Source organism: Oreochromis niloticus, unplaced genomic scaffold, assembly GCF_001858045.2.
Source record: "Oreochromis niloticus isolate F11D_XX unplaced genomic scaffold, O_niloticus_UMD_NMBU tig00002041_pilon, whole genome shotgun sequence".
NCBI lineage: Eukaryota > Metazoa > Chordata > Actinopteri > Cichliformes > Cichlidae > Oreochromis > Oreochromis niloticus.
Genome location: NW_020327543.1, coordinates 79111 through 90824, shown reverse-complemented (window position 1 = coordinate 90824; position 11714 = coordinate 79111). Strand labels below are relative to the sequence as shown.

The 11714-nt window shown below is 40.7% G+C and overlaps 1 protein-coding gene and 1 long non-coding RNA gene across 4 annotated transcripts; both read left to right on the top strand.

Annotated features, from left to right (window-relative positions):
* The first annotated feature begins 3177 nt into the window (after positions 1 to 3177).
* On the top strand, positions 3178 to 11299 carry LOC109201364 (selection and upkeep of intraepithelial T-cells protein 8-like). 3 transcript variants are annotated; one of them, XM_019357027.1, is made up of 4 exons: positions 5639 to 5935; positions 8582 to 8920; positions 9159 to 9323; positions 10624 to 11299. In XM_019357027.1, coding segments are annotated over exons 1-4 (567 nt in total). In that variant the 5' UTR covers positions 5639 to 5874; the 3' UTR covers positions 10626 to 11299. The 3 variants fall into 3 exon arrangements, with proteins under 3 accessions (XP_025760292.1, XP_019212572.1, XP_019212571.1); XM_025904507.1 differs by lacking the exons at positions 5639 to 5935; positions 10624 to 11299 and adding an exon at positions 3178 to 3527 and having other exon boundaries at positions 9159 to 9504; XM_019357026.1 differs by lacking the exon at positions 10624 to 11299 and having other exon boundaries at positions 9159 to 9504.
* LOC109201434 (uncharacterized) lies at positions 4188 to 4730 on the top strand. The gene is made up of 2 exons (XR_002061474.1): positions 4188 to 4263; positions 4582 to 4730. It is a non-coding gene; the product is annotated as an uncharacterized LOC109201434 (long non-coding RNA).
* Positions 11300 to 11714: the final 415 nt, after the last annotated feature.

Here is an 11714-nt window from a genome sequence, read left to right as displayed (position 1 = left end):
CATCTCCAAAATGACTGCTCATGCACTCCTGCTCATGCTTCTAACTATGCACAAGAACACACACACACACCATTATTCAACATCAGTAGTGGCTTACACCTGATCTTCAGCTTTTGGCCTTAAAATAAAATTTGGTGGTTTTTGTGTAGCTTATCCATTTTAAGCCATTTTAATAATTATGGTCATAATCCTATTCCTCATGGTGCAAACACTCCCTGTGTTCAGGTGTGCTGCTTTGTGAGCCCCCTTTGTAGAAAATGTCTTAAAAAGTCTCTGATCATCATCTGGAGGCTGGGAGGAAGAGCTGGTCGTCCAGTCGGGGTCTTTGATTCTCTTCTGCTGCGGGTCTGGAGCGGACTTCTCGTCTCCTTCACTTCGTGGCTCCTGCCAGTGCGTTGGTGGTTCTTCTTATTATTATTATGTATTATTAGTACTTTGTGCTCCTCAGTGACAGTCATCATTTCTCATTTACTTTTAGTTATGCACATGTTGGTTGTTGCTGTTGTTTCTCTGCTGTGTTGAAGTTGATTCTCTGCATTTTCTCTCTCTGTCCTGCTTCTTCTGTTAACTTTACCCACAACTTTCTTTTTCTCTTCCATCCCCCCCGGGCTTGTCTGTTGTGACTGTAATAAAATAAAATAAAAAATCCTGATAAAGTTCTAATAAAATGACACAGTGAATGCTGTAATGCTCCACGTGTGAAAATAAATCTGCTCAGACAATCCTGATTGCTACACTGTCGGACAGGACAGGGGGGAAAAGTGTCATATTGTGTCCCAGAGAGAGCTCATGTTTCTAAAGTAGGAAAGGTTGTAGAATCAGAGCAGCTGAGCGATTTCCTGTAAAAGGTTTTAGTTAAAGAGAAAAAACTCTGATCTGTGCTCTGGTAAAAACAGGAGAGGGACAACGGTTTGTGTCACAAAGTTGACAAAGCTGATTTTTTTTTCCCCTCTTATTGTGACGTTGGGTCACTTTCATCACTTTTCTTTCATTCCCTGAACTCCAGGGACCTCAGAGAGTCTGACTGGAAAATCTTGCAGCCTCTGACGTCACAGGAGAGACGAGAAGAAAACTGAACTGATCAATTCAGCAACAGTTTTCATCCACATTGTGCCTTCCTCTGGCCTTTTGAGTCTTTGTTTGTTTACTTCTTTTTTCCAAAGATTGTAATTCAGGATCACCACCTGCACCAAGCTGAACATCACAGCATTAACTGACTTCAGAAATCTCTGAGAGTGTTAGAGCGGCCCACAGTGCCTGGGTTCAAACAGGAGGCTTGAGGCAGAGATGAGGTGCAGTCTAACCATGTGTTTATTCACCAACATTAAAATATCAAAACATAACACAAAATAAAATAATGTAGCCCAGTGTGTGCCCTCAAGCGAAACCATTATCTGTGTGTGACCCGTGGTAGGTACCTATTTAAAATAGGACAGAGCCGTAGGCGCACAGTCAGTTAAAAAGAATTTAATTTTTAATACAAAATAAAAGTAACAATGTAACAGCGGCACTTAAAAACAATTAAAAGCTTTACCTTATTTAAAAACGATAAAACTGTATGATTGCCCGTGAGACAGGACAAGCGCTGCGGGGAACCATTAAAAACAAATCAACATAACACAGGTTAAAAAGGGACAGCACTGACACACGACCCCAAATGGGCAAAACACTATAAAGAAAAACAAAAGCTTCAGTGCCGTCTTCACTCAGGCCCACCGCTGTGCATGCAGAAGCGGTGAGGAGAAAAAAAAAAAAAAAAAAAAAAAAAAAAAAAAGAGGATTTGTTCTCCCTGCAGCGCCTTCACCGTTCGCGACAATATATCTATACACATTTAAGAAAAGGGTTAAAAATACTAAAAGAATCAATATTTGTGGTGCCTACTGATACAGAAAAAATAAAATAAAAACAAAACAAAACAATCGACAGCCGCAACAGTCAGTCTGTCGACTTACACCAGTTTAAAACAAATTAAAACACACTGATGTGTCGGGTCCTTTGCCCGCAACCAGAAATCCACCGGGCAAAGCAGCAGCTCGGTACTCTGTGAATAAAAGGCAGGAGATCACTTATGCTGGACAATAAAACACAGGAATATTCCTCAACTTAATTGTTTTGTTACCTGTCCACAAGTTCGTATCACACCCAAATAACTGTGGGTCAGTGGCGATGAAGTCCACTATACTGTTCTCACGGGAGCAATGTTTCCCACCTACAAGGGTGCACATAACTATAAACCTCTGCCAACAGCCAGAGCTCAAGTGGTACATTTTTGTGTGCCTACCGTTCTAAAAGAAGTTTAGGGGAGGACCCATATCAGACTTTCATAGACAGAAGTTAACACCAACTTGCCCAACTTGGACCACACACTTGCAGCTTCAGGTTTGCTGAGGAATACCTAATTGCCCACACCTGCGCTTATGAAAGGAGCACAGACCAGCTCCGCCCACCAGGGGCGGTTCCAAGTCTCCAGGTCTCACCTGTCACATTCGGTTACATGCAAAACTAAGCTACACAAATCTGATTTAATGAACTGATGCTTTCCACCAGCTTAACAAAACTTTTGCTAGTAACTGAAACTTCTTTTCCTAGCAGACATTAACCAGGAGCAGCTGGAAGACTGTGCACAAGGTCCCCACAAACCAAAGGCTCCTCCTGTTTTGAAATCTGAGTACAATTACAGAGCTCTTCCCCTCTGACTGCATCAACAGTCTGAAGAAGATTTTTCTCTTCTCAGTAACAGAGTCACAGTTGGATCAGTCGGGTCCTGTTCTGCTTTTTTTGGCTTTGGGACTGATTCAAAAGAACATTTTTATTTTATTGTTCCATCGTGATGAGCAGCAGACACTGAGGATCCTCATGAAGTCTTGATGCAGGTCAGTGATCTGAAACCTTCTGCTTTACATGGTTCATGTTATTCACTGAGTGATAGATTATTAATGTTAGTCAGAGTTCCTGATAAATGTGTTAACATTAGACATTAGACCTGTGTGTGTGGCAAACACACAGAGAGACTCACTCCAGTCTGAACTGGATCAAGTTTGATGATGAAAATTCCAGATGTCTCAGCACATCTGTTTACAGTTAGTGATGATGAAACAGTTCAGAAAACGACTGAAACTGTTCCTACATGTATGTATGTATGAAACACAAACACATGAAAGGTTCTGATTTTGTTCTGTGGAGATCGTTCAACAACTGAACACTGAAACTTTTCCACTTCACCTCGTTTGTTGTGACGCACTTATTTCTGCGCATCCTCAGTCCAACCTACCAAACGTCACTCTAACGCGACGTCCTCAAAGACACGGAAGAGTTTGAACCGCAGCTTTAACTTTATTTAAACCTTAAATGTAATCTGATGTGTTCAGGTTTAAGCTCAGGTTCAGTTATTGAGTGAAAACACCAACAGACTCAGACATTTAGAACAAACTAAGAGTCAGATCAGCAGAAACAGAGAACACGGACATGTCTGCTGTAACTGCGTCACTCTGCTCCACGCTGATGTTTGTCCTGTTCGTCTCTGCAGGTGAGATTTAACTGTTAGAAACTAAACTGAGTTTATTTCTGAGATAAAGAGTCTCAGTCTGGTTTACATGCTGATAATATTTCTCTAAGAATTAGTTTTTGATTCATTCAGTGTTGCGATCGACACAAAGCTGGGTGGAGTCTGTGTGTGTTGGTGCAGTTTGCAGCACAGAGACAAAGAAGTGTAATGTGTGTGTCAGTGTGATGTGTTGTAGTGTCAGGAGTCAGTATACAGCTACAAAGCTTTTTGTTCAGTGTATACAAACAGCTGTAGCTCCATAAAGGCAGCATGCAGAGACTCACAGTGTCTTATAATGAGAGGCTGCTTTCTCTCACACATTATGTTCACTTATTATCAGCACATGTTGTTGTTTGTGCAACAGAGTTATTGTAGTTTTGTATTTTCTCATTAGTTTTTATTCCATTTGGACTTTTTGTGTTTAGTTCAGTTTAGTTTCCAGATGATTTTCTTCTTTTTCAGGTTTGATTATTTCTTGCTTGAAGAGTTTTTAATGGTTTTATTCTTTTTTCATTCTTACTGTTTGGAGGTTTGTGTCAGAGGCCAGATTTAGGAGCATCAGTACAGCTGTTACAATAAAAGCAGCGACTCAGTCTGACAGACTTTCTATACTAATTGAAACTTCTTTTCCTGGCAGACATTAACCAGGACCAGCTGGAAGACTGTGCACAAGGAAACCTACAGCCAAGGCACCAAAAAAACGTAACAAAACTTTTGCGTGAGTGCCCTTTCTTTTAATATAAATAATAAAATCAATCATGTATGTTTATATGGTTAAGGAATAAAGAAGATTGTCATTACAGAGTGTCCCAGAGGGCTCATACACATGATTTCATAATAGGAAAGCTTCCAACAAACACTCCCTGAACTCTGTTTCTGATTTGGAATTCAGGCCACAGATGAAACTTGTTATTATGATTTCAAAACCACTTCTCCACAAACCAAAGGCTCCTCCTGTTTAGAAATCTGTGTACAATTATAGAGCTCTTCCCCTCTGACTGCATCAATAGTCTGAAGAAGGTTTTTCTCTTCTCAGTAACAGAGTCACAGTTGGATCAGTCGGGTCCTGTTCTGCTGCTTTCTGCTTTGGGACTGATTCAAGAGAAAAGAACATTTTTATTTTATTGTTCCATCGTGATGAGCAGCAGACACTGAGGATCCTCATGAAGTCTTGATGCAGGTCAGTGATCTGAAACCTTCTGCTTTACATGGTTCATGTTATTCACTGAGTGACAGATTATTAATGTTAGTCAGAGAGTTCCTGATAAATGTCTTAACATTAGATATTAGACCTGTGTGTGTGGCAAACACACAGAGAGACTCACTGCAGTCTGAACTGGATCAAGTTTGATGATGAAAATTCCAGATGTCTCAGCACAGCTGTTTACAGTTAGTGATGATGAAACAGTTCAGAAAAGAACCATTTACAGCTAAATGCTGCCTCCTGCTGGCCGGTCCTCCTCAGAGTCAATAGAGGAGGCGGTGCTGGTGGAGGCCATCCCAGCGATCATCAGGCGAGAGGCACCGGTCTGATTACCAGGGCTACAGTTCAGTGTCCTTTTCCCTCCTCATCTACTCATGTGGCACTTTTGTTCCTTATATTTATATTATTGACATGTTTCAAATAAGTCAGTGGCCTTTAGCGCATAGCTGATGACTGATGGACGAGACAGACGATATTTGTGTTCTCTGGACATCATTTAGTCCTATAAAGTAGCGATAAACACTCAGATCAGCATTTATTCTACCTCTTTCTCTGTGACACACTTAAGATCATACCATTGTGTGATGCACCAATCGTCACACTAAGTTGGATTTTGTTTTTGTAGGCTGATATTTTGCATCTTGAAACCTTCAAATTTATCTCATGCACTCAGATCTTAAACTCAGGTTCAGTTATTCAGTGAAAATACCGACAGACTCAGATATTTAGAACAAACTAATATCAAACTGCCGTCAGAAACAAAATGTTCTTCTGCTTCAGCGACTGAAACACAAACTGTTCATACATGACGACACATGAGAGGTTCTGATTTTGTTCTGTGGAGATCGTTCAACAACTGAACATTAAAACTTTTTTTCAATTTGCCGCGTTTGTTTTGACGCACTTATTTCTGCGCATCCTCAGTCCAACCTACCAAACATCTAACGCGACGTCCTCACGAGACACGGAAGAGTTTGAACCGCAGCTTTAACTTTATTTAAACCTTAAATGTAATCTGATGTGTTCAGGTTTAAACTCAGGTTCAGTTATTGAGTGAAAACACCAACAGACTCAGACATTTAGAACAAACTAAGAGTCAGATCAGCAGAAACAGAGAACACGGACATGTCTGCTGTAACTGCGTCGCTCTGCTCCACGCTGATGTTTGTCCTGTTCGTCTCTGCAGGTCAGATTTAACTGTTAGAAACTAAACTGAGTTTATTTCTGAGATAAAGAGTCTCAGTCTGGTTTACATGCTGATAATATTTCTCTAACAATTAGTTTCTGATTCATTCAGTGTTGCGATCGACACAAAGCTGGGTGGAGTCTGTGTGTGTTGGTGCAGTTTGCAGCACAGACACAAAGAAGTGTAATGTGTGTGTCAGTGTGATGTGTTGTAGTGTCAGGAGTCAGTATACAGCTACAAAGCTTTTTGTTCAGTGTATACCAGGCGTGTCCAAAGTCCGGCCCGCGGGCCAATTGCGGCCCGCGGTCTAGTTTTAATTGGGCCGCAAGTAATTTTATAAATTGAATAGAAAATGGCCCGCACTTCAACTTTTGCTTGAGTGTATTGCACTTCTTAGTTTTAACACCAGGGGGAGCTGCTGTTGATCAAGGTAGTTGCTCCACCAAAAAGGACAATCACAGAAGAAATTTACCCCCAAGTTTTGATTTGCACTGAAACTGTGGCAGTTATGAAAGAGTATAATGTACGACGTCATTATGAAACCAAACATCAGGCCTATGCATCCTACACTGGTGCTGAGCGAGAGCAGAAATTAAAGCAAATGCTAGCTCTCCTGCAGGGTCAACAGCAATATTTTTTTTTTTGTGCTCAAATTGTCCAGGAAAAGGCTCCAATAGCAGCTATGAGGTCGGGATGGAGACCTCATAAAACGCTGCCTTGTTAAAGTCACCGAAATAATGTGCCCGGAAAAAGTGCAGGACTTCAACAACGTCAGCATGTCCAGAAATACAGTTGTGCGACGCACTGAAGACTCGTCAGCCAATATTAAACTACAGCTGTTTGATAAAGCTGTCCTCTTGATTTTTACTCCATCATATGCGATGAGAGCACTGACGCCACAGACACCGCACAGCTGCTAATTTTTTTGCGGGGAGTGGACGAGAGCACGAGCACTTTAGGTGAGTAAAAAATATATTCCACAGTACCCGTGTGTGTTAATGTGCAGGTACACATGCTTCAAATATCAATAATGCGCATCAATTCTGTCACTACTCTGCTTTTGCGCACCGCTTTCTTATATGCGTTTTTCTTGTTAACACACAGAGTGCACAGCGCTGTGCACAGCGCACGCACACGCAAAGTCAGCTGATCTCATCTGATGCAGATCTGCTCCTTGATCAAGTGACATTTGTCCGGATTTTTGCCACGAGTGGCGTACGATCAGCACCGCAGCTGGATGGCCCGATTTACATACCCAGCACAGCTGATACTCACCAGAATAATTTACTAAAATTATGCACTCATGTTATTAAGTCCAGTTCAGTCTGTTAATGTTGATAATCGTTTCAAACGAACGTTAATAGATGTTTTGCTAAGCCTAACTTATATAACAAGCTTGAAATGTACCCGCCCCATTTTCCCCTTTGTTTTTTCTCTGTGCTGTAAATCTTCTGTCTAAGAAGAAATCTGAGGCTGCTGTTCTGAGAATGAGCTACCAAAGCTTTTTCTGAATAAATCAATAAAGATCCATTTATGGAAAGCTGTGATGAAGGCAGGTTTGTCTTTAATTATATTCAACAATATAACACATTTGACCACTTTTAAGTGATTTTTAAAACAGTAAAGGTTTCTAGTAAGTTTTCTAATTTCTAGTAAGTGGCCCAGCCCCTCCGATATTTTTATGTATGTGGCCCTCAGCGAAAAAAGTTTGGACACCCCTGGTGTATACAAACAGCTGTAGCTCCATAAAGGCAGCATGCAGAGACTCAGTGTCTTATAATGAGAGGCTGCTTTCTCTCACACATTATGTTCACTTATTATCAGCACATGTTGTTGTTTGTGCAACAGAGTTATTGTAGTTTTGTATTTTCTCATTAGTTTTTATTCCATTTGGACTTTTTGTGTTTAGTTCAGTTTAGTTTCCAGATGATTTTCTTCTTTTTCAGGTTTGATTATTTATTGCTTGAAGAGTTTTTAATGGTTTTATTCTTTTTTCATTCTTACTGTTTGGAGGTTTGTGTCAGAGGCCAGATTTAGGAGCATCAGTACAGCTGTTCCAATAAAAGCAGTGACTCAGTCTGACAGACATCCAGAGTCTCAATGAACTCGTCCATCAACAACATTTGATCAAACTAACAGATTCTAAAACTAAAGATTTGTTTTTATTTGTTCACAAAATGGTTTCAGATGATGTTTTTCATCCATCTCAGTCTTTCTCATGAACTTTGTCTCCAAACCTCTCAGCCTGAGCTTCCCTCTGATCAACTCCTTCATAATCTCGTCCTTTCTGCTCTCAATGAAAATCTGAACATGTTCAGCTCGGCCTCCTGTCTTTGTGTCAGAGTCTCCAAAGCAAACATCACAGCAGCTCACTGCCATCTTTAAACCTTCCCTTTCACTCTTGCTGCTGTCCTTCTGTCACAAATCAGCCCTGATGAAGATGCTCGGGATCAGGTGAGGAGGAGGAGAAGACTCGCTGTGGTGACGCCTGAAGGGAGCAGCTGACACAAGAAGAGACACAATCAAAGATCATCATCTAATAACAGAAGACAATCTTTTATTGTGTGTTTCTGATTGGCTGCTGTAGAAGTGAACAGTTGCACTTTGACCTTTAACCTCTCTGCTCTGTGTTGTTTCCTCTTTCAGAGCAGAAAAACATCACAGCTGAGTCTGGACAGGACGTCACTCTGACATGTCGAGCTCTGAACAACAACATCATAGTTTTAGAGTGGAGCAGAGCTGACCTGGGAGATGAACAATATGTGCTTTTGTACCGGGATGGTCAGTTTGTTCCAGCCAACCAGCATCCATCTTTTAAGAACCGGGTGGATCTGCAGGACAGACAGATGAAGGATGGAGACGTGTCTTTGATTCTGAACAACGTGACGATTAATGATGCTGGAACATATGAGTGTGGTGTTGTGCAGCGAGTGAGAGGACCTGTGACTCTAATCAACACCACCTACCTTCATGTTGATCCTCCAGGTGAGTGAGTAGAGTTGAGTGTGTGTGTGATCAGAGGTGAAGCTGCTTCCTGGTTGTTGATGTTTGTTTCTAAAGATGTTGTTGATGAGACTTTGTAGAAAGCAGCTGGTCTGAGTGATGTGATCAGAGTGCAGTAGATAATGTCTGACAGCAGTTTGAAGAGGAAATGGATTCTGTTCTGTTCTTCACTCATCACCTACCTGACAGCTGACACCTCACACCTGTTTCTCACCTGCAGGTCAGAGAGGAGGAGATACAGAGGATGGATCTGTTGGACTGATAGTTGGTCTGTCAGTTCCTGCTGTGCTTCTTCTTCTTGTTGCTGTTTTTGGTTTCTTTATCTACAGAAAAAGGAAACTGAATCCTGCTGATCCACATGTAGCAGAGCATCTTCAGCATGAATGTGAGTCAGATGAACAAACACAAAGATAAATAAATGATGGTGAACATCCAGCAGACGGCTGTAGAAAGCTGGATGTTCAGAGTCTGATGTTATTTCTCTGATGATCATCATGTTCAGACTCAGACCAACAGTGTGTGTCTGTGCTGTCTGTCAGTGACTCTGAACTACAGTTTCTTCATCTTCAGGCCGTTCATGAGATTTACTGACACAAAGTCAAACTGTGTTACAAACACACATGAATTTCTGAGCTCTGATCTCAGAGTCAGTGAGTGTTTTTGTGTTGGAGCTTCAGCTGTTTGTAAGAACTTGTTCTGTGAGAGATGAACAACACAGACCTGAGATCAGCTGTTACACACACTGAATGAAGTGACAACACAAACGCTGTGTGATGATCTGAGTGTAGATGAAGCTCTGTGGATTATAGACGATCAATAATCTGCCTGATTGTGTTCAGGATCATTGATCAGTTACAAATGAATGAGCTGTGACTCAGTTTGGATGTAGAAATGTTGTCTCAGTCAAACTGAGCTCTTTCATGTTTCTATGAACTTTGTGTGTGTTGAATGCAGCAGGAAGAAAAACAAAGTGTGTGTAACAACCCTCTCTGTAACTGATGCTGCTTATTTTACACTCAGCAGGTTTCATCATCTTTTCATTAAATACAGCTGAGAGTGTTTTACAGTCACAGTGTTATGATTGTTATGAAGCTACAGATTTATGGAGTTGCACACTCACAGATTTCTGTCTGATCCTGATACTCTGAAACTTTTATTCAACTTTTGTTACAGAACAAATATAAATAATGTTCAGCTCCATATTTACATGTGTTCAGCATACGTTACCATGGTGATTTAACCAGGTTGGTGAGAGAGACGACTCTGACTGTTTGCCCGACACAGCTCACTAACACATCACTCTGGCTTCATATTTAAATTCTTGTGTTTTGAAGTTCACAGTCAAACCTACCAAACATCAACATGTTAACAAACTATAAGCAGGAAGTGCTGAGTGTGGCATCAGGTTAGACTGAAGCTGAGTGTAGGAGGAGCAGCGACAGCTGCACATGTGCAGATGCTGCTGCAGTCACACACACCAGTGTGACAGGAGTGTGAGAGAGATTAAAGAGAAAGAGACAACAGAACATGTTCAACTATGAAAACTCCACTTTAAAACATTTAAATAATTAAATCAAATCCAACATGACTAAAAACTCAAATGTCAAATATTTAAAGTCAATCATTCTGATCATAATTGTACTTTGACCTTTAACCTCTCTGCTCTGTGTTGTTTCCTCTTTCAGAGATGAAAAACATTCCAGCTGAGTCTGGACAGGACGTCACTCTGACATGTCGAGCTGTAAAAAAATGAGTTAGAGAAAATGAGCCAACAGCTTCATCAGCCTGAGTGTTGATCCAACACAGACTCACTTAGTGGACTTTTGCATAATTATATAACTGCTTTTTTAATCACGCTTGTTTTTGCTGTTTTTTGGTGATTGTAGAAATGGTTTATGTGGACATTTAGCTTAGAGTCTAACGTTTCTGTGGAGACCACACATGTCGATATTTGCATGAACAAAGTCGTGGTTGGTTACATACCTCCTGAGTCCCGTCACTGGAACTGTAAATCTGAGTTTCTATGAAGTGCTGCAGATTTATTTTTTAACTGAATGATGCACTCAGAATTTATTTGTTTGTTCATTTATAACACAAATGTTACAAATGTTGATTGTTTTCCTTCATTCAGGTATTTTGAACATTATTATTTGTGTTTAAAAAGTGTAGCTGCTTGTGTTGTATGTTTGGTCTTGTATGTGTGTTTGTGTTTCCTGCTGCTCACACACAGCATTAGAAAAGCCTGAAAACTCAGTGATCACAGAGTCTGTGAGCTCCAAATGTTTGCATGTAGCACAGAGAACAAAGGTCAGTGTGTGAGTGTCTCTGTGTTTGAAATAATAAACTACTGGATTAGTCTGATCCTGTTATCATCCTCTGTTATTTCATCAATGAGTCTCAGTCACTCATTGTAAATGACCTCATTAATATTTTCCTTCATAAACTGGTTCATACGTGCTTATTATTCTGTTGTAGCTTGGACTCAGCTAATGTTTTTATTTGGAAAGGTGTAGAACGACAAGGTATCAAACATCAGTCGATGTAAACTATACAGCAGCACGAGCTCCAGCGTACAGAGAGGTTTGCTCAACGTTTAAGAAATGGGGAAAAGACGTCTGTTAAGGTGGAATTCTATGTTGCAAATAGTTCCCTGGCATCTGGTTGATGAGGGAACAAGGTTGGTATCAAAGTTTGTTGTGTAAATGTGCACTTTGTTATTTCACGGAGCATAAAGCTGCTGACGGCTAATGAGTGTAACAGTTAAGTTTTCACCCAC

Bases quoted from the DNA above. Each gene is read 5' to 3' on its own strand.
- LOC109201364 (XM_025904507.1), top strand. From the start codon at position 3,467: ATGTCTGCTGTAACTGCGTCACTCTGCTCCACGCTGATGTTTGTCCTG. The intron at 3,528-8,581 runs GTGAGATTTAAC...TTCCTCTTTCAG, and splicing joins TGTCCTGTTCGTCTCTGCAG to AGCAGAAAAACATCACAGCT. The intron at 8,921-9,158 runs GTGAGTGAGTAG...TCTCACCTGCAG, and splicing joins CCTTCATGTTGATCCTCCAG to GTCAGAGAGGAGGAGATACA.